The sequence below is a fragment of the Anabrus simplex genome, chromosome 8 (genome assembly GCF_040414725.1).
Source record: "Anabrus simplex isolate iqAnaSimp1 chromosome 8, ASM4041472v1, whole genome shotgun sequence".
NCBI lineage: Eukaryota > Metazoa > Arthropoda > Insecta > Orthoptera > Tettigoniidae > Anabrus > Anabrus simplex.
The window spans coordinates 180833602-180857199 of record NC_090272.1 but is presented as its reverse complement, the minus strand read 5'-3'; the positions used below and the strand labels follow the sequence as shown (position 1 = coordinate 180857199).

General features: G+C 40.8%; 1 protein-coding gene across 1 annotated transcript in view; it reads right to left on the bottom strand.

Annotated features, from left to right (window-relative positions):
- Window positions 1-23598, bottom strand: part of LOC136879357 (mucin-4) — a 235416-nt gene that overhangs the window by 21445 nt on the left and 190373 nt on the right. Inside the window, exons 4-5 of the mRNA XM_068229088.1 lie at window positions 16947-17256; window positions 7169-7324 (exon numbers count right to left, since the gene is read on the bottom strand). Of these exons, the coding sequence (XP_068085189.1) occupies window positions 7169-7324; window positions 16947-17256 (466 nt within the window). The remainder of the gene's footprint in view (window positions 1-7168; window positions 7325-16946; window positions 17257-23598) is intronic.

The window sequence follows — 23598 nt, the reverse complement described above, 5'->3', positions numbered from 1 at the left end:
TTATGCCTATCCAAGTGTATAATGAGTGATTTGACTCAAGCTAATTCAAGTGCTCTCGAAGTGATTAAGTTTAGGGCAGGAACTGTTTGAAATCACTTGATGAAGACATATTTTGTACTTCTGACACGAATAAATAAAATAAATAAATCTAAAGAAAGGACACTTTTAGAGAAAGAAAATAAAAAACACACATCATTCGATTGTGGGAGAGTGAGTGGGAAAACACTACAAACGGAACATAAGAAAATCATACTTTCCTAATCTACGAAGTGGACTGGAAATTAAATTAAACTTAAGTCATAATATGATGGCTATGACAACAGGCCATGGAAAATTTTGTGAATACTTCTTTAGGTTCAAAATAACAAATGACCCTACATGTGTGTGCAGTGAAACAAATCATCAGACAGTTGACCATATTCTTTGGGAGTGTAAATTACTCAACTCCGAGAGAGATGAAATTTGTAGGAGTGTTATAAAGTCAGTGGGCCACTGGTCAATGGAGGAATACAAACTCGTGGACAAACACCTAAAGGATTTTTATAAATTTGTAATCGAAATAAATTTTGACATCTTACAATGAGATAGCAGTTAAGTGTCATATTGGCAAAAGTCATGTGTAAATCACTGTATATAGGGCATTAATTGCTACCGTCATTATGTATATACAAGCATGTAATATTACTTTCTTTAATGGAACATGCTGTTTAACTCCCCCTACACACACACACATTATTATTATTATTATTATTATTATTATTATTATTATTATTATTATTATTATTATTTATATATATATATATATATTCATTATCATTATAGACTGTTATGCCTTTCAGTGTTCCGTCTGCAAGCCTCTGTGGATTTATTAAACGTCGCACAATCCTCGATTTGCAACTAGTGTTGTGGCCTCATTTAGTTCTATACCTTTTATCTTTAAATCGTTAGAAACTGAGTCTAACCACCATCGTCGTGGTCTACCTCTACTTCTCTTACCCTCCATAACAGAGTCCATTATTCTCCTAGGTAACCTATTCTCCTCCATTCGCCTCACATGACCCTACCACCAAAGCCAATTTATGCGTACAGTTTCATCCATCGAGTTCATTCCTAAATTAGCCTTTATCTCCTCATTCCGAGTACACTCCTGCCATTGTTCTCACCTGTTTGTACCAGAAATCATTCTTGCTACTTTCACGTCTGTTACTTCTAACTTATGAATAAGATATCCTGAGTCCACCCAGATTTCGCTCCCGTAAAGCAGTCCACCCAGCTTTCACTCCCATAAAGCAAAGTTGGTCTGAAAACAGACCGATGTAAAGATAGTTTTGTCTGCGAGATGACTTCCTTCTTACAGAATACTGCTGATCGCAACTGCGAGCTCACTGCATTAGCTTTACTACACCTTGATTCAATCTCACTATATTACCATCCTGGCAGAACACACAACCTAAATATTTGAAATTATCAACCTGTTCTACCTTTGTATCACCAATCTGACATTCAATTCTGTTGAATTTCTTACCTACTGACATCAATTTAGTTTTTGAGAGGCTAATTTTCATACCATACTCATTGCACCTATTTTCAAGTTCCAAGATATTAGACTGCAGGCTTTCGGCACAATCTGCCATTAAGACCAAGTCGTCAGCATAGGCCAAACTGCTTACTACATTTCCACCTAACTGAATCCCTCTCTGCCATTATATACCTTTCAGCAGATGATCCATGTAAACTACGAACAGCAAATGTGAAAGATTACAGCCTTGTCTAACCCCTGTAATTACCCTGAACCAATAACTCATTCTACCATCAATTCTCACTGAAGCCCAATTGTTAACATAAATGCCTTTGATTGATTTTAATAATCTACTTTTAATTCCATAGTCCCCCAGTATAGTGAACATCTTTTCCCTCGGTACCCTGTCATATGCTTTTTCTAGGGAGTCACATATCCGGAGTATCCGAAGGACTTCATGGCATGTACAAGGGGTATGTTTAGAAATGGAATGGTGAGAGGGAAAACATGTAACGGTGGTCCTAATGGTAAGGGCTGGGTATTTTTGAAGTGATTATTTAAGGCTAAATTTTATGCTGGAAGGTGGTGCAGGAGAAGTATAGAGAAATGATGGTGTAGATGGCAAGGAAAGAGGGACAAGGGTGAGGAGGACTCACCCGTAAGAAGTCGGGGTGGGGAAGGGCCCAAGACAAATATTCTTAGGCGGAACATGACATGAAAACACTGAGGATGATTACTGGGTGACCCTGTCAGAGGGAGTCACATATCCGGAGTATCCAACGGACTTCATGGCATGTCCAAGGGGTACATTTAGAAATGGAATGGTGAGAGGGATAACATTGTCATCTGGTTAGATCTTGGGGCCTTCAGGAGGTCTCCACGGGCAGGGCCGGTTGGGTCATCATCGGGAGGGCGGCCTTCTTCTCACCAGGGGTGATGACTTGGCCGGTCAGTAGGTTTTTATGTGGTGTTCTTTTCTTTTTGTCTTTGCCTATAATCTGTGGAGTTCTTTTCTTTCTTTGTATGTATATTAACTATGTCTGTTTGTTTTAAAGTTAGTAGAAGTTGTGTGTGTGGCTAAAGTTGAACGCTGTTATTTTTCTCATTCAAGGGATCAATTTGGTATTTGTTTACTGTGATTTAGAGAAAATAATAATAATAATAAAGAATATGCTTTTTCTAGATCTACAAAACAAACACAACTGCCTATTCCTCCTGTAGCATTTTTCAATTACCTGGAGCATACTGAAAAACTGATCCTGACAGCCTCTCTGTGGTCTGAAACCACACTGGTTTTCATCCAACTTTCTCTCGACTGAACGCACCCTCCCTTCCAAGATGCCAGTGAATACTTTGCCTGGTATACTAATCAATGAGATACCTCGATGGTTGTTGCAATCCTTACTGTTCCCTTGTTTATAGGTAGGTGCAATTACTGCTTTTGTCCAATCTGAAGGTACCTTACCAACACTCCATGCTAATCTTACTATTCTATGAAGCCATTTCATCCCTGCCTTCCCACTATACTTCACTATTTCAGGTCTAATTTCATCTGTTCCTGCTGCTTTATGACAAAGGAGTTTATTTACCAGCCTTTTCACTTCCTCAAGCATAACTTCACCAACATCATTTTCCTCCTCTCCATGAGCTAGGCTGTTCACAACACTACCAGGAAGATTTCCTTTTACACTGAGAAGATGTTCAAAATATTCCCTCCACCTCTCCAGTGATTCCCTGGGATGTATTATGAGTTCACCTGAATTATTCAAAACACTGTTCATTTCCTTTTCCCCTCCCTTCCTAAGATTCTTTATTACTGTCCAGAAAGGTTTCCTTGCTGCTTGACCTAGCCTTTCCAGGTTATTACCAAAATCTTCCCACGACTTCTTTTTGGATTTAACAACTATTCATTTCGCTCTGTTTCGTTCATCTATGTACAAATCCCTGTCTGCCTGTGTTTGGAGCCATTTCTGATAAGCCTTCTTTTTACATTTACAAGCTGCTCTCACTTCATCATTCCACCAAGATGTTCGCCTTTTCCCACCTTTACACACAGTTGTTCCTAGGCATTCCCTTGCTGTTTCTATTATAGCATCCCTGTATGCCACCCATTCACTTTCTATATCCTGAACATGCTTACTGTCTACTGTTCGAAACTTCTCACTAATCTTATCCATGTACTTCTGTCTAATTTCCTCGTCCTGGAGATTTTCTACCCTTATTCATTTGCAGACCGATTTCACTTTCTCTACCCTAGGCCTAGAGAGACTTAGTTCACTACAGATCAGATAGTGGTATCATCAAAAAATCCTCGAAAAACCCGTACATTCCTAACAGATTTCCTGAATTCAAAGTCGGTTAAGATATAGTCTATTATGGATCTGGTACCCCTAGCCTCCCATGTGTAGCGGTGAATAGCCTTATGCTTGAAGAATGTATTCGTAACTGCTGAACACATACTAGCGCAGAGGTCCAGCAAACGCTTCCCATTCCCATTAGCTTCCATATCTTCTCCACATTTACCAATCACCCTTTCGTATCCTTCAGTTCTATTCCCAACTTTCGCATTGAAATCGCCCATTAGCACTATTCTATCCTTGCTGTTGACCCTGACCTCAATATCACTCAATGCTTCATAAAACTTGTCAAATTCATCCTCATCTGTACCCTCACATGGTGAATACACGGAGACAATTCTAGTCCTAATTCCTCCAACTGACAAATCTACCCACTCATTCACGTGCCTAACAGAAACTATGTTGCGTGCAATGGTATTCCTGATAAACAGCCCTACCCCAGACTCACACAGGACTGACACTACTACTTTCCATTGTAGCCAGATCACATTTACTCTCACCTGCATATCATGATCAATACCGTTGTCACTTTGTACTGGTACAGGTACCAGAAGCAAGTTCTCTTCAAAAGATTATCACCATTTACTTTTGCAGAGCCTGTGCTGGAAACAGTTTACAGGTATTTTATTTTTGCGATGTTTAGACGGAGAAGATCACACCACACTGGAACTGTTTGCAACTCTTCATTGGTAGTAGCCAGGACATTGTCTGCATTAAGCAAGCTCCATTTTGTTGCAAATCTCACATTATAGTATCCACGACCAAAATGATGAGCAACAGCGTGAGTGCTGAAGGTAAATTCCTACCTTCACAGGAAAGCTTCCTTATGTTTCAGCAGGACATCACTCTGCTATTGATGTTGATATGTAACGTATGAACCTAGTTTACAAGCAGCTCAGGAATTCCATGGTGACACAATTCATAACAGATTAGCCCATGAGAGGCTATGTGCAGTGACTTTTTCTTTTCACAATGGTTCTCCAAGAACTGGCAAGCAACAAAAATTGCATCAGCTGTTCCACAACCTTTTACAAAGCAGCTGGACAAGTTTGTGAAGTTGTTGGTCAATTATTTGTTCAAAGATCTTCATTGTATGGGACAGAAGGTGTACTGGGCGATAACTTAAATGCAGTGCTGGGTCATCTTTGTTATTGAATATAGGTACTGCAGTGCTTATAGTCCATTCTGCAGGCACATGACTCGAGTCCACAAAGGCACTGAAAAAGTCTGCTAGCTAGGCAATAGTAGTATACTCCAGCTCCTTTAGCTACGCAAGTCATAAGGACCAGGTGCTTTAAATCTTTTTCATTCTGCTAAAGACTATCATCAATCAACCTCTTCAGTTGGGATTTGTGGAAGTGGGCTAGCATGCAAAGAGCCATCTGGGATTGTATACCTTATAGAAATGCTGCTGCCACTACTGCAAGACTTCATGCTCGTCCTGGAACCTTTGCCCTTGTGTTTATATAATGTACATAGCGTTCAGTGTCCTGGATGGTATCCGAGATCTTTTCCACGGTATAATTCTTGGTTTACTTTATTTCTGTATGATCCATCCTCTGTTCTTTGGAGTCCCAGTATCTTCCTCACAATCTTTCTCTCCACCAGTTCCAACTTCTTGACCAACTGTGTTTTTATCAGGTTCAAACATTCAGCTGCATATAAAGTTTCTGGTAGTGTGAGTTTTGCATTGATTGAAATCTTCTTCTTGTACGTGTTCATAGTTATTTTATATGTCAAGTTCATCTTGCCGATTCTTGATAACAGTGCCTCTCTTTCTGACAAGTTGTTGTCCATCCATCCTCCCTGATATTTGAATTTCTCCACTTTCTGAATCCTTTCTCTCCCAACTGTCATCCATCCGGGTGCTGTTTCGAAGTTGGTCATGTATTGTGTCTTCTTGAAGGAGATCCGTAGGCCTGGTTTACTCCCTCGCTTCTTCCTCGAGATAAAAAATTTGGTTTCGTACCTCCTCTATTTCTTTATTAACCCATCCGCTTACCTTATAAACATCAGTTCTGGACCTTTAAATTACTATTTAAATGCTGGTGTTTATAAGGTCCATGCAAGACTGTGCTTAACTGATAATATCACTGCAACTACTGGCTCAAATGTTGTCAAACTTTCATAGAAATATACAAAAATAATCATTTCAATGGAATGTGCTACATTACAGTGAAAAATATGAACTACACACTATAAACTCTTCTAGTAATTCTTGTTAGTGTGGAATATTTTCAAGCATTCAGGCATGTGAAGAGCTACTTCACAGACCTCGCACTCCCATGTTTAGGCGTGATTTCGATATTTTGAAAAACAGGATTTATCCCAGGAATTTCAGTGAATGGTATTTTGTTAGGAATACCTTGCAGTGGACAAGCAGATTCTCATTTCCACTCTTCAACTTTCTGTTTTTTCTTGCGGTGTGTCGGAACATTTATGTTCGTAATATTTACATCTGCTTCTTCACTCGTATTACTGTCACCAACTTCACTAAGCACAGATAACGTATCCACATTACTAAATTCACAGGAAGAACTTTCAGATATACTATAATCTTCTTCACAATCACTATTCAGTGAAATATCCACGACTTCTCGCTTGGTAATAGCTGCATCTTTACTCACTGAATACCCGTGACATCAGCTCAATGCTATCTTCAATTTATGCAGTTAATCTCCTAAACGTGACTCAAATACAGCTGAAGAGACTTCCTTAAGATATAAAGAATGATTGTAATGACTGTAATGCCATCTGCTGAGTTTTTAATGTACTACCTTCCCTTTACCATCGATAAAGCAGGAAGCTGCATTACCCCGTCGATTTAACAGTTAGGTAAGCCGAGCACAGGCTCGCGCATCCCATCAATTCGACAGTTAGGTAAGCCAGTGGGTTAAAGCGTAACGTTGAAATATGCTATGTTTCAAGACTTTCGACCTATGTATTACATGTTAAAAACATTAAAATATGTTAGTATACTGTGTGATGTACCAAAGAAGTCTTGTCCGTGGCACGCGTATCATAGGTTCGCCATCCCTGTTCTAGGATATGGATCATCATAGATCATTATTATTAACCCGTAAGTCAAACAGTATTCTGCATGCAATTTTCTCTTCCCTCAATATATCGATACAACCTGCTTGGGTCTGAAAATATTGTTATATGGAGGTTTCAAAATTGTATATCATATGATAAAGCAAAGCTCAGCTCAGAACCTTAAGGTCAAAGGTCCTCCAAAATGCTTTCCCAAGAGCAAAAGGAAGGTTGTTGGTAGCTATTCTAGAACACTTACTTGATAGGTAGGCCATAAGCTGGTAGGCTGCTAGGTGGATGAAACATAGCGTTAGGATGAAGGCCATGTCTCGGATACTGAGCAGCAGGTTTAAGTGGCTGAGATCGCATTTGATGGGCTGCTGCATGCCTTGCCAATAAGTACCGATGATAAGGCCTTGAACATCAGAAACAATGTATATACAATTAAAAAGAAATACTTTTTTAAAAAATTGTAGATTACAATATGATTCAGATCTCTAAATATAAATCAGATCAAAATATTGGATAACTTCAAGATATGAACTCAATATTTCTGAATTTGCTAAAAACAGCTTGTTCCTATTTCACGACGAAGCGCAAGTTAAAATCGTGATTGTTGCAGAGATTTTATTTTACAAGTCGTTTTACGTCGCACCAACACAGATAAGTCTCGTATGTAAGAAATTTCATATTTGATCCACTGAGCTCGATAGCTGCAATTGCTTAAGTGCGACCAGTATCCAGTATTCGGGAGATAGTGGGTTCGAACCCCCCTGCCGGCAGTCCTGAAGAGGGTTTTCCGTGGTTTCCTATTTTCACACCAATTTTCACCTCAATCGAGGCCACGGCCGCTTCCTTCCCACTCCTAGCCCTTTCCTATTCCATCGTCGCCATAAGACCTATCTGTGTCGGTGCGACGTAAAACCAATTGTAAAAAAAATATTAGATCCCTATTGACACTGTATTTAGGAGAATAGGAGGGGAATCATCCGCCTTTCAATACAATACTGAATGAAATTACTAAAAATTACAACATTTCACATTTCTGGTAGGCTACTGGTTTCGAACTTCTCTTGAGGTCATCCTCAGTCGTACAATTCAAAATCGGCAAGTTATTAAATGTATGTACAAAACATTTTAAAAACTCAAAGACAAACACTACAATCACAAAACATAAAAACACTTTAAAATACTAAATATAAGCAAATCAGATAAAAAGCTTTATCAAGTTTTTGTCACGACAAGCCAATATTTTTTTGGAAACGCCAGTACACACAGATGTAATAGGAATAGTGGCTCTAATGTGCCGTGTATCTGATCACTGTATCAGTTCGGTAACGTGAACGGAATCTAATTAATCGATTCAGTAAAATGAATCGAATATCCCATCACTAGTCTACAGTAGAGAACATAGTGAAACTAAAGGGAGTTTAACACCAAGCAGAACAATGATTTAAATACAGCCAGGTCACTGCCTTCCAAAAGAGCTCTCTGTAAATAGATATTGCTTTTTTGAGAAAATCCCTCCCAGGTAACATTCATATCAACACTTTCAACCGCTTACAGCTGAACTACCGTTCCGCTCAAAGAGGTCGAGGTATGTCCCTTCTCCCTGCTCTTGCAAGAACAGCATCTTATCCAAGTGGCTTCTTTATACGTTCTGCTCCGCTATAGAACAAATTCACACCACAGGAAAAAAAAATACCTTCTTCCTGAAAACTTTCGTTAAGAGGTAGAAAGTGTATATATAACGAAACCTTCTGTACATAATGTTATTTTCTATTTGTGTGAATGTTCAGTATGCGCGGAAATATCTTCTATTTCGCGAGGCGAGTGCGACAGAAGCCAAATACAAATACGACGAATTTAATCACATCTTCGAAGACAAAGTGAGTGTGCTGCACCTCTATCGCTATTAGGGGTCTCAAGTTCTTCCTGCACTTAACAGCACCGTAACAAACTCACTGTGTCAATAAACACAGCACCAATGAGCTTGGTGACACCTTGTCAAATTCCGTCTAACTCATCCGCCCGACGCACCTCCTCACTCTCCTCATCAGAACGACTAACCAGCAAGAAACCAACAACCGGACGTTTTCAATTTGCTCTACGTTGCACCAACACAGGCAGGCCTTGTGGGCGACGATGGGCCTTGAGGAAGGTACAACCCCAGCATTTGCCAGGTGTGAAAATGGGAAACCACGTAAAACCATCTTCAGGGCTGCCAACAGTTGGGTTCGAACCCACTATCACTTGAATGGAAGCTCAGAGCTGTGCGACCCGAACCGCATGGCCAACTCGGTCGGTCGTTGTGGAAGAAAAGACAGACTAGACTGCTAATCTGGAAAAGATAATTGCAGGAAAGAAACGTCGACAGCCATTCACTGGAACTGGGACTTCATTATGAAGCATAAGTGTGTAGCCACGTTACAAACACGACTATCTCCTATTTTGTTTTGAGGAGAGAGCAGAATCTGTTTGCCTATTAAGAATAATTTAAAATGTGATAGTTTTAGTATAGATCCACGGCCAGATTTTATAAATGTTTTACGGATTATTAGTTCCTTTGAAAGATAAAATGCAGTTGGCCGGTTTTGTAACAAATCTATCCCTTTTCCATACTCTTCACATCAGGGTTTATGGTCTCTCTGTTGTTGAATAGAATATCACAACTAACAAGTGTTTTATTTTGTTCTCTGGCTGCAAATAGAATAGTTATATTTAAAATGATAAAATATTTTGACATATTTTATTTCATAATATTATTAAATATTTTGTTACGAATAAAACTCCATCTGTTTCATTGCTCTAATTTATTTCAGGATGACCTAATAAATGCATACACACATATTTACACACACAATTCTAACCAGTTATGAATGGCCACACTTACTAATTACTGTCTTTTTACGAATTACTATTCCTTATGGCGCAGCAGGAGGTCCAGCCGGTTACTCTACCTGGAGACTGGAGACACTTAACCCTTACGTTCACTTCCCCAAGTCCAGTCGCCTCATACAACAGCTGTGTGTAGACCGCTAGATGTAAACACAGGGCTACGGGCCACTCGACAGACAGCGATTGTTCGTTGGTTCGACTCTACAGATGGTCCAGTAATTCACACCGTCACATGCAGTAAACAACTAAATAGCTCAACAGTATTCAACAGCAGGCCGATACTCACAACAGCGAACATTAACACAGGTCCATTTACCTTCACACTCGCGACAGCGGCTCCCCTCGCTGACTCATGCAGAAATATATGAACACACAGTAGCCTTCCGTTCCGTCGTCTCCAGTCCACGCACACACTGGTCTCTCCAACACCACAACAACAGCTCCTCGTTCAGACCTCGGTGGGACACTAGCGATGGCCAACATCTCTGTCGCTCTCAGCCCAGCCACTGAACCCCAACACACCAAGTCTCACGCTGACTGCACCTCGGAGCCCAAATTGCCACTCCGAGTCCAGTACTGAATGGCTGTCCGCGGCTAGCCTCCATTTTTATAGCTCGCATGATTTGAGCCAGAAATTCCGCGATGTCACTAGAGGCAGAACATTCCCGTTGAATTTCGAAGAAACTCATAGATAAGCCGGCCGACGAGAACAGCACACGGAAAGGCCAGGCCCCACCCTAGAAGCCGGCTGAGAGATCCCAGATGGTGTGGGTCACCGGCCCCTCCCTGGAAGTACTAAAAGGAGCTACCACGGGGCTGGCACGTAACATAATTTTCGTATTTATCCTAAATAAATTTCGTATGTTTGCAAAATTGTCTTCATATTGTGTCTTTATTTAGTTATCATGCAGTGCCACTCTGACATTCTTTGTCCTGTGCCGCGCCAATGACAGCTTGAGTAGACTAAGGGGAAATATTATTTCACCCAATCCGCACCAGTGAGAGCCCTACGGTGTCCAAATGAGAACCTGAGAATACTAGATGAAAGTTTCTGGTCAACTCCGCGTGGAGTGACGCGCTGGGTTGCGATATCTTGTATCATTATTACAATCTTCACATGTTCGATAGAAGTGCCTTGAGTACTAAGAAACTCACAACGTGCACCTCAATTGACCAAACAAACTAAACATTAAGTGAACAGCAAATCTGAAACAAACACTGCACTGCAGAAAGAAGCACTGAATAGCTGTGAGCTTGCATTCGGGAGATTGTGGGTTCGAATCCCACCGTCGGCAGCTCTAAAAATGGTTTTTCGTAGTTTTCCATTTTCACGCCAGGCAAATGGTGGAGCTGTATCTTAATTACGGCCACGGCCGCTACCTTCCCAGTCCTACCCCTTTCCCATTCTTGAGTCGCCGAAAACCTTTGATGTGTCAGTGCGACGTTACAGTACTAGAAAAAAAAACTGACAACTCCGCTTCATCTTCTTCCCATTTGCCTCTCTTCCAGGCCGCCCTTTGAGGGCCGATTGTTAATCTATAGAAAGGCACAACAATACAATACTAAATACATTACTCACCTCTCCCTGACACACTATTACTTTAGCTGTCGCCCGACCGACGAGAAAGACTTCTGAGTGACTGCAATAAGGAGATTATCCTTGGGTGTCCCATAAAACTGACTCTTCTCTGCACAACTTAACTGACAGCGCGAGTTTTCTCTTGCGTCTACCCCATTCTAAATAATTGCAAATAAAGAAGTCTCCGCTCAATAATCAATAAACACTTTACGTGGGCGGATTTGAACAGTCTGAGAATGAACGCGCAAAAAGTAGCTCACATGATATTTAGAATAGGAGGGAACCTACAGCAGCAGCATACATTAAGAATATGGAACTTGTTAGGGTCAACTCTTGTTAAGTACCTTGCCGTGACCTTATAAACAAACGGGAAAATCTTCGCCAAGCACATGGGAGAAAGAGTAGCTGCGACGATTACGGCTATTAACGAAATCAAAAGCTTTCGTGAGCTCTCTGTAGAGACGGCAATAAAACCCTCTTCCACATCAAGATCTTTCCCATCATGACATGTGTCACAGATATTATCTGGGAGCACCTCTCGAAGAGTGACCTAGATTTGATAGAAAGCATGAAGATGAGGTACCTCACGAAAGCTTAATGTTTAGCAAAGAAAGCCCCATCGCGGTTAGCCTATATGGACTCGCACAACAGCCGTTCTACACAAAGAAAATACGTCTGAGAACGGCTAATGTCTTCCACAGCACAGTACCAAGCTTTACTTTAGGCACTACAGGAGAAAAAAGCAAATATCTGGACAGATTTCTATCGAACCGACGCCATGATGAACCTAGAATGGATGAAGCCAGGCTCTGAACTAAGACATACCATGACACGTTTAAGGTTCATGGATTTCACTAACGAGCTGTTCTACAAAAAGGCTCCGATGAACCAGACGCAGGTTGTGGATGCGAGTTGTGTGGGAAGAAGTGTGAACTCTATCACACGGAAATATGCACAAAAAGAACAATATATTTGGTTGAGCTGTGTTCTTAACATTAACCTTTTCATGTATGAACATTTTGGGGTATTTTTCTATTCACCAAATATTAATGGATTTAGGTGAAACAATATTTTAGTAACATGTAACTACTTTTTCTCAGTAAAGAAGAGCAAATGGGCTATATTTAAATATCAAAATTCAATGAAACGAAGTAGTACAGTATAAGAAACGGCAACTCCAAGTTCTTATGTAATATTCAGTCTTGAACGATACTTAAAACATAATTGCTGATGAAGCAGAAAAGCCTGTCTCGTATAAGTAAGTTGTTGAGAAAGGAAACAGGATCTTGTATGCATCTTGGCTCAAAGTTGTAAATTTCTTGCCAAAATGCATCTAGCATCCGATAAAGAAAATCCCTTACAAACATGTTTTAATGAAGAATCACTAGTGAGATACTAGAGTCGTTCTGGCTCATTTACAGACTGAGATGATGGACTAGGAGCATTCTGAAATGGATATTTAATCCAATTAAATTCGTCAAGAACTTAAAAAAATCGTTTCTCAAAATAAATATCTACCTGAACCTCCGTGGCTCAGGCGGCAGCACACCGGCCTCTCACCGCTGGGTTCCCTGGTTCAAAATCCGGTCACTCCATGTGAGATTTGTGCTGGACAAAGCGGAGGCGGGACAGGTTTTTCTCCGGGTACTCAGGATTTCCCTGTCATATTTCATTCCAACAATACTCTCCAATATCATTTCATGCCATCTGTCATTCAATAACCATTGCCCAAGAGGAGTGCGACAGGCTTCGGCAGCCGGCACAAATCCTATCCTCGCCGCTAGATAGGGGCTTCGTTCACTCCATTCCTGACCTGGTCGAATGACTGGAAACATGCTGTGGATTTTCATTTTCAAATATCTAACTATAGTTCAGAAGGTACAACTTTGGGCGCTTCCCGCTGCTACACCGATCTGAACGCAAGGCATGGCCTTGAGACCACCAATCACGTGTCGACAACGCGCAAGATTATTATTATTATTATTATTATTATTATTATTATTATTATTATTATTATTATTATTATTATTATTTACACTACTTTTAATATGTTTTACTTATCACACCACTCAGGTACTCTATTTTTTTAAACCAGAGACATCGCTTAGAAAATTTGTGTATATGTTTATGACATCAGAATCTTCATCAGTAAAAGTTCCTTCATATTTTAATGATATGAATTCAGATATTTACAAGTTTCTGTTCATTTTTTGCCACTTTATGAGTCTCCATTTACGAACATACGACATACGGTATAAAATAAAACTTCCAATAACATTTGCATTACTTAACTTAGAAAGTAGGATCCCAGTTTCATAAAAATTTTGTTAATAGGTCTCGAAAAAAATTGTACATATGCTATAAACACTGTAAAACTCAAGGAAACGATGAAGGAGAAGAAGAATAGGTCCACGAAGAGAAATACATAGGATCATGAAGAAGGGGAAGAATACATTTATGGGGGATATTCAAAACTTCCCTCCCCACAATTTTTGCATTGGCAAGCAGACAAAATTGCTTTCCTCAGCAACGGCAAATTATTATTCTGAACCGTGCAAGATTTGTTTTACGTCCTTGAACACTTTTCCACTCTGAACTACCTAACTTACAATATAATCTTGATGGTATGAAGATTATGCTACTATTTTCACAAGAAATAAAATGAAATGGCATATTGGCTTTTAATGTCGGGAGTGTCCGAGGACATGTTCGGCTCGCCAAGTGCAGGTCTTTTAAGTTGATTCCCGTAGGCGACCTGCGCGTCGTGATGAGGATGAAATTATGATTAAGACGACACGTACACACAGCCTCCTGCCGGGAATCGAACCAGGGACCTCTGTGACCAAAGGCTAGCACGCTAACTATTTAGGCATGTAGCCGGACTTCACAAGAAATGATCACCAAACATTCTCAAACAAACTGAACACCAGGCGCCAACGGCTCGTCACAGACTTCTATTACACGGATCGAAGCACGCCTGTCGAACAGGTAAACATTACAGCCATCCTGAATCTGCTATACACCGGATCACCTGTCAAAATTCCTCTGAACGCTGAATGTAGGAAATAATGTTTCACAGAACAGGGGACGAGGCTCCTGCAAGATCTAGAATTTGAGATAAAGGAACCCATTAATAATTTCTCATTTCGGGCAAGAAATTTTGGGAATATGTTCTCAAAGCACTGATCTTTCGCATAAAGGTATTTAAAACAGTGCTTTTCAAAAATGTTTTGCCATCACCTAACCTTAAGATGTGTGCTGAAAAAGGGTTATTTAAGTGTCAATTGGAAGGGCTAGAACAGGTGGTTCCAAATGGCGGCCCGCGAAGGGCTTTAACAAACACATATTTTAAGAAATGTGAGGAAAATTTACAAAAACAAAAAAACAAAAAATTCATTGCTCGTTCGAAAATACATTAATATGTATACCCTTCATACACCCAAGTCAGAACTAATTCATTCTTTAATATTATTTCCTTTCTGAATTATTCACTTGGTCTGAATAGATTATTTTTATTTTAAAAATTGTAAAATCCAAACTTCGGCGGAAAATGAGCCCTCACAAATGCTATTATAAATATGGCTATGGGATCGATGTCAAATATGGAACTCCATACCAACCTCACTGTGAACATTTTAGGCAAGGCAGCATGCAATGAATACCAAGAAATACTTTAATTTGCTACTGGTGTAAGAAGCAGTTTCAATTCTTTGTTCTTCTCTCATTGGTAGTAGTGGTTTGTACACAATGCTGCACACTCGAATAGATTTTCAGAGAAGTACTTTTGTGGGATCTTAGGCTCTTACAACTGTGTATCATTGTTCCCTTCACACTACTCCCATTAAATTGTCCTCCATTAAGTTTTTTTTACTACAATATTAATTTCAGTTTGTCTTTAGGTATTTTCTCACCTTTTTGTTATTTGTCAAATATTACTTCAAATAAACTGACACTGTTTGGCGCTCTTCTTCCAAATTCAATATAGTCCTGGGTATAATAGTGTTTATTTTTAATTTCACTCTTTTTATGCATTTTTAAAACAGTGTTTTAAGCAATTGACATGTTTAAACCTTCATTTCAATATTGAACTATGCATATTATTTCATTTTGCACCTCTGTACTATTTGCGGAATTTCACAAAAAAATGTCCTATTATTAAAGTGCGTCCCACGATATTGCCCAATGTTTTCAATGTGCGTGCGAACACCTTGTCATTGTAGACCATCACCATTTGCGTTCTTTTGGCTCGGTAATACAGTCGAACCTCGAAGTAACTTAAATTTCCCGGTCGTTTGTCCTATTCTTCACATGTATTTATTTCTCTATTGCTCGAAATTCGGATACACGTATTTCTCGAAGCAAACATTTCCTCCCTTGAAGCAAAAAATCCTCTGTAACTCGAATTTTGTGCAACATTAACTGTGCAATACGGCATTTGTGGTTTGTGAGGAACAGTTAACAAGTAAAGAAAGGATTACAGTGATGCTGGGAACCGAAAAACTAAAACTTCTAGTGATCGGAAAATCGGCAAAGCCTCGCTGTTTCTCGGGTGTGAATGAATTACCGGTCACGAACGAAAGCAAACCACCGCGCTCGATAGCTGCAGTCGCTTAAGTGCAGCCAGTATCCACTATTCGGGAGATAGTAGGTTCGAACCCCACTGTCGGCAGCCCTGAAAATGGTTTTCCGTGGTTTCCCATTTTCACACCAGGCAAATGCTCGGGCTGTACCTTAATTAAGGCCATGGCCGCTTCCTTCCTACTCCTAGCCCTTCCCTGTCCCATATTCGCCATAAGACCTATCTGTGTCGGTGCGACGTAAAACAAAAAGCAACCCCCCCCCCCCCCCGAAGTCACGGATGGCAAGCCCCATAAGGTGTTAACGGAGATATGTTTCTTGTTTCACTACTGGATGTACTGTATCCTGTCTTCTAAAAAGTTACTTTAATAAGGGTTATAATTTAAGTGATACTGTAAAATAGATTTTTTTGGTGTATTTTTAAGTACTGTTAAAAATTGATGGACCGGGCGAGTTGGCCGTGCGCGTAGAGGCGCGCGGCTGTGAGCTTGCATCCGGGAGATAGTAGGTTCGAATCCCACTATCGGCAGCTCTGAAGATGGTTTTCCGTGGTTTCCCATTTTCACACCAGGCAAATGCTGGGGCTGTACCTTAATTAAGGCCACGGCCGCTTCCTTCCAACTCCTAGGCCTTTCCTATCCCATCGTCGCCATAAGACCTATCTGTGTCGGTGCGACGTAAAGCCCCTAGCAAAAAAAAAAAATGATGTAGATGATTCAATTATGTGCTGTGCATGTTCAAAATCGATATTCTCTATATCTCGAAATTTCGATAACTCGAAATAAAATTTTGCTCCCGAGATGATTCGAGATATCGAGATTCCACTGTATTAAGACATTCGATTCATCCCCCCCCCCCCCCCGCTTCCCCCTTTATTACATTTTCACACTTATTCTTCACTTGATCGTTCCCCAGGTTTTTTAAAAATCTCTTTTGACATTAGAGTAAGAGCCACTAGAGTAAGATGATGAAAATAACTTACCCCTGAAAGAGTGGAGATGGTTGTGGAGGTCCTGCGGGTAGTGTTGCTTTCGGAACAGGTTGTTGTTGATGGTGCGGGTGCTGTTTCTGCCGCTGCGGATACCTATGCTGCTGTTGAACACTCAGCCCCAACCCCAGGCCGGTATCGAAGGAGGTAGTTGCATGTCGAGCCATAGTCGCCACGGGCTCCGACAGGTAGAACGGCGGTGGTGGTGGTGCCACCATAGAGAAGGGCAGTTGGGGTGGCGGATGAGATGACACACTCTCCACTCTCTTCTCCGGCTTACCAGGGGCTGGCCGGATGGTCTCCCCTGTGGACAAGAGCGGCATTGCTGGAGCAACAACTGCATTGCTATACGACAAACAGCACACTCACACCCGATAAACTCACACAGCAGGCAGATCCAGGAAGCACAACCGGAAATAAATAACACACAGTTTCTTACGACAGAAAAATGAAAATATTTACCTGTAACCATGCTATCAACAGAAATAAAAAAAGAAGAATATTCTATTTCAGGTTACACGGCTAATCAAAATAAAGCGAGCCTATCTATTTCATCTCTTTAATAGACTCTACAACACAGCAACATATTTTCAACAGGAAATGGCAATGATATTGTTATGCATCTTTTTTTCTTTACTCTGACTGTACAACAGAAACCACAACATCCCGGATGGGGAAACATATATGTTATAACTTCCTCTTCCACTATGATAGATAAGCCAACAACATTTCTTTTGCTTCCTTCCTAGAAATAAATAATGCCGACTCTCACGCATTTACAAGCAGTCGCTTCAGTAGGTAAATATAAAATGATATGACAGACCATTTCTAGACGAAACGCGCTTCATAGTATTTTAAAGTCTGGCTCCATGGCTAGCGTGCTGGCCTTTGGTCACAGGGGTCCCGGGTTCGATTCCTGGCAGGGTCGAGAATTTTAACTATCATTTAATTTGGCTGGCACGGGGGCTGGGTATATATGTTGTCTTCATCATCATCTCATCCTCATCATGACGCGCACGTGGCCTACGGGCGTCAAATCAAAAGACCTGCACCTGGCGAGCCGAACTTGTCCTCGGACACTCCCGGCACTAAAAGCCATACGCCATTTCATTTCAGTATTTTAAACAAATCTCCTACTTTGAATTAATGCAAATAATTAGCTTTCTTCCGACATACGGAAAGTGAGGAGGACCAACTGACCTAATCAGGGGCGTAACGAATGCGATTCGGGCCCACCTGTCAAAATAAACATTCGCCCTCCCCCTTCCCCCAGCAAATAAACCTAAACACATATGAATAACTAATATGTATTTAATTACAGCAGGTAGAAGTAGAAGTAATGCGAGATAATTATAAACAAAGGGATTATTCATTATCGTAAGATTATAAAAAATAATATTTAATAGGTTTCGTTTGACTGCCTCCGAGGTTTAACGGCTGAACTCCTGAACTGCCAACCATGAACCAGTTAGATGTTTCGAGGAGAGAGCAAAATCTGTTTGCCTATTAAGAATAATTTAAAATGTGATAGTTTTAGTACAGATTCACGGCCAGATTCAATAAACATTTTACGGATTATTAGTTACCGGTACTTTGAAAGATAAAGTGCAGTTGGCCGATTTTGTAACAAATCTATCCCTTTCCCATACTCTTCACATCAGGGTTTATGGTCTCTCTGTTGTTGAACAGAATATCACAATTTTTAACCAGCTACTAACAAGTGTTTTATTTTGTTCTCTGGCTGCAAATAGAATAGTTATAGTTTAAAATGATAAAATATTTTGATGTATTTTATTTCATAATAGTATTAAATATATTGTTACGAATACAACTTCATCTGTTTTATTACTGTAATTTATTTCAGGATGACCTAATAAATGCATACACACAATTCTAACCAGTTATGAATGGCCACACTTATTAATTACTGTATTTTTACAAACTGCTCTTCCTTATGGCGCAGCAGGAGGTCCAGCCCGTTACTCTACCTGGAGATTGGAGACACTTAACCCTTACGTCCACTTCCCCAAGTCCAGTCGCCTCATACAGCAGCTGTGTGTAGACCGCTGGATCTGAACACAGGGCTACGGGCCACTCGACAGACAGCGACTGTTCGTTGGTTCGACTCCACAGATGGACCAGTAATTCATACCGTCACATGCAGTGGACAACTAAATAGCTCAACAGTATTCAACAGCAGAACGATACTCACAACAGCGAACATCAGCACAAGTCCATTAACCTTCACACTCGTGACAGCGGCTCCCCACGCTGACTCATGCAGAAATACACGAACACACAGTAGTCTTCCGTTCCGTCATTTCCAGTCCACGCACACACTGGTCTCTCCAACACCACAACAACAGCTCCTCGTGGGACAATAGCCACGGCCAACACCTCTGTCGCTCTCAGCCCAGCCACCGAACCCCAATACACTGAGTCTCACACTGACTCCACCTCGGAGCCCAAGTGTCAAGCCTTTCTTTCTTACGGATGTTCGTACTTAACCCTCGAGCACTCGTGAGAAAAACGGATGTACATTGTTGTGTTAGCAATCGGCTGACTTGTGTTAGCTACTCCTTCAATACAATAATTGTAGCTATCTGTGTGAAAAGTCAAATAAATAATTCTCCAACGGAAGATAACTAAACGGCGTTTTCAAGTTCACAGTGCCACAACTGGCGCATTCAGTGCACCGCGCACGTCATCATGTAAGTATATTTTTATTTAAGAATTATTTTATTTTTAACAAGAATTGTCTTCCATTAGTATTTTGTGCACAATTCGTTGCCTTCCACGGGAAGTCTCCTATAACCGTTCAGTTTATTTAGGGCTGGAAGAAATCTGTCAAGTCCACAGCTGTGCTGGTTACAGAATTATGATCCAGATTTTAATATAGCGGACGGCTGTGAAAATTAAAATGACAGTTCTGAAAGTGAAAATGAGCAAATAATTTACAGTGAGCACAACTCAGAAAGAGTGCAGCTGTCAGTGGTGCAGATTAAACGGGACAAAACTGAATTGCGCTGAGGCCAGATTTAAATTTACGGGCTGATAGTTCACACACAAAAATAGACTGCACTGCGGTCAGATTTTGCATAATAAATACATTAAGTGTAAGTAATAAGTCTTGTTAATGTTAGTTCAGGAGGTAAATCATTTGCAATTTCGTGTGGCTATTTCTAGCCGAGTGCAGCCCTTGCAAGGCAGACCCTCCGATGAGGGTGGGCGGCATCTGCCATGTGTAGGTAACTGCGTGTTATTGTGGTGGAAGATAGTGTTATGTGTGGTGTGTGAGTTGCAGGGATGTTGGGGACAGCACAAACACCCAGCCCCCAGGCCATTGGAATTAACCAATTACGGTTAAAATCCCCGACCCGGCCGGGAATCGAACCCGCGACCCTCTGTACCGAAGGCCCGTACGCTGACTATTCAGCCAACGAGTCGGACAGTTCAGGAGGTAAACAAAGTTTAAATAGAAGCTAAGTGTACATCCATGACTTAATGGTATATTCTAATGTAATATAGCAAGGTAAAATAAAGTTAATCTATACTAATATATAAAGAGGTAAAGTGTGTTTGTATGTAATGGCTAATCTCAGGAACTACTGGACCGATTTTAAAAATTATTTCACTAATAGAAAGATACATTATCCCTGAGTGCTATAGACTGTATTTTATTTTCAAAACAATTCGAGAGGGGGGTGACGTGGGGAGATATAAAGATACTAGGCTAATATAGGCGAAATATCGAATTTGTCGTACAAGGACGAGATAAAGCTCATTTTAAGCCCCTTGACGCAAAGAACAAAACTCGGTAAGCCCCACGGGCCCGAAAACCATGTTTTAAGGCCCTAAAATCAACTGTTATTGAGATATTGGCACCCCACTACCCCTGCTCTAGAAATCGGATAAAGAAATGAACTGCTGTAACCATGGCAACATCAGCTCCTATATGCTCCTATCATGTTACAGACATAAAATTTGGTATTTGGAATCTCCTTTAAAATAAAAGATTTTTTTTCAGAAAATCCACTTAAGGGGCGAGGGTTGAAAAGAAGTGAGGAAGGAGTTGAATTCTTCATATGAGGGTACATGTATCTCAGAAACGGAAGATGTTACAGACGTTAAAATTGGTAGGCCGTACTTGGAAACTCTTTTAAAAATAAATGAACGCACTTTTTCTGGAAAATCCACTTAAGGGGGTGAAATATTTTTTAAAAGCGGGTGATATTTTAAAATGAGTTTCTTCTTCTCTTCTACCGGTTTTCCCACACCTGTGCGGTCGCGGATGCGAACTGTGACGCCCATGTGGATATGACGCTGTTTTACGACTGGATGCTCTTCCTAACGCCAACCTTATGTGTAGGGATGTAATTACTATTGCGTATTCCTGTTGTGGTTGGTAATGTGCTGTGTTGAGTGAATATGAAGAGGAGAGTGTTGGGACAAACACAAACAACCTGTCCTCGAGCCAGAAGAATTAGTCACGCGCGATTAAAATAGCCTACCCAGCCTGGAATCGAAACCGGAACTTTGTGAACAGAAGGCCTCAACGTTGAACTCTCAGCCAAGAAGTGGTTCAGTCTTTAAAATTAGTATATCTCAAAAACTTAACATGTTACAGGCGTAAAAATTGGTATTTGTAATCTCCTTCAGAAATACAGAACCCCCCTTTATTGACTGTTTCTCACATGTAGAGTTCCATGTCGCATGTTCCAGATTTAGCTCTGCCAGTAGCTTGGGCATCTTAGCTCCAAAAGGCAATGCCACAAACGTGGTTTACAAAGAGGTCCTGGCGTAAATGAAATGCAATTTTTTGGCGAGTTTTTATACTTTAGGGATTTTCAGATAACGTCTTAGTGCAGTACCGAGGAACAATTAATTTTTATCAACTTACGAAATCCTCGCGAGCGAAGCCGTGGGTAAAATGTAAAATATTAAGACTTTACTGATCAAGGATATAACATAGCATTTAGGCATTTAATTTAATTAACTTCGAAGGAGACATTAAAATACGTAATGTAACACGCAGTGCGCCACGCGAGTGCTTGAGGGTTAACTTTAGAATTAGTTTCATTTTACAGTAATCGATACCGAAGTTTTCTTCCAAGAATCTTGTCTCTTGTACAGCTAGGATCTGGATTTGGTTTTTGTCTAAAAGCTTTTCTAGTTCTTTTTGCTTTCCGACTCTGGTAAATGAGTTGACGTTTATTGTTCCAATGAAATAGTTCTTCTTGAATTTGAGTTTGGAAGGTGCTTCAAGACGCTTCGAATCGTCTTTCTCGCAGATATTGGGACTCCCCAGAACCCCAGGTCCCGCTGCATTGCATAGTGCAATGGTGGATTTCTCTACCGAGCTGCCACTTGGGGTAGTGCTTTCTTTCAGCGACATTTCCATCTTGCGAATGAAGTTGTGAAGGAAGGAATTAACTTCCAAAGTAATATCGGATTGAAATGAAAATCCACAGCCTGTTTCCAGTCGTTCGATCGGGCCAGGAATGGAATGAATGAACCCCCATCTAGCGGCGAGGATAGGACTTGTGCCGGCTACCGAAGCCTATCGCACTCCTCTGGGGCAATGATTAATGAATGACAGATGAAATGAATTGATACTGGAGAGTGTTGCTGGAATGAAATATAACAGGGAAAACCGGAGCACTCGGAGAAAAACCTGTCCCGCCTCCGCTTTGTCCAGCACAAATCTCACATGGAGTGACCGGGATTTGAACCACGGAACCTAGCGGTGAGAGGCCGGCGCGATGCCGCCTGAGGCACGGAGGCTCACTAATATCTGACTGTTAGTCCGAAATTATTTTTTCGTGGTTTACTCCACTAATTATTATTATTATTATTATTATTATTATTAAACATCAGTCGACGTGTGATTTTAAAACTGGAGGCAGAAGTAATTGTTTTCGACCCGAACATTTAGCAAGAGCAAGCAAGCTTGTAGTTTTTGCGTGACTGTTCAGTCTATATCGTGATCACTGCCATGGACGCTCTTTGGCTGAACAGTTCAGTGTATTGGTCTTCGGTTTCAGAGTGAGCGGATGCAGAGTGGGTCTCGGCCCACAAGTGGCTACGGCTGGTCCGTAGTCCGACAGCTATGCACTCCGACCGGCCAACCGAGCAGAGCAGTGTCGGCTCGGGGAGGGCAACGAAATGTACAGACAACGAAATGTTTTTTTTTTAAAGTTGGTTTACGTCACACCGACACAGATATGTCTTATGGCGACGATGGGACAGGAAAGGGCTGGAAGTGGGAAGGAAACGGCCATGGCCTTAATTAAGGTACAGCCCCAGCATTTGCCTGGTATGAAAATAGGAAACCACGGAAAGCCGTCTTAAGAGCTGCCCACAATGGGGTTCGAACCCACTATCTCCCGAATACTGGATACTGGCCGCACTTAAGTAGCCAGGTTTGTAGGATAGAGCGAGAGGGGGTTACATACATCAAAACAGAAAAAGATGCTACAAAATGCTAAGTTTTTAATGCTCTCTCAGCGAATTTCGACGAAGAGGTAAAGGTTGACAGTTTACCAGCTTAAGTGCGGTAATAATAGTTTGAGATTTTGATTTAGTACTATACAATAAAACTTTCACCAAAGCAACAATATTACACATGTATTACAATTAAATAAAA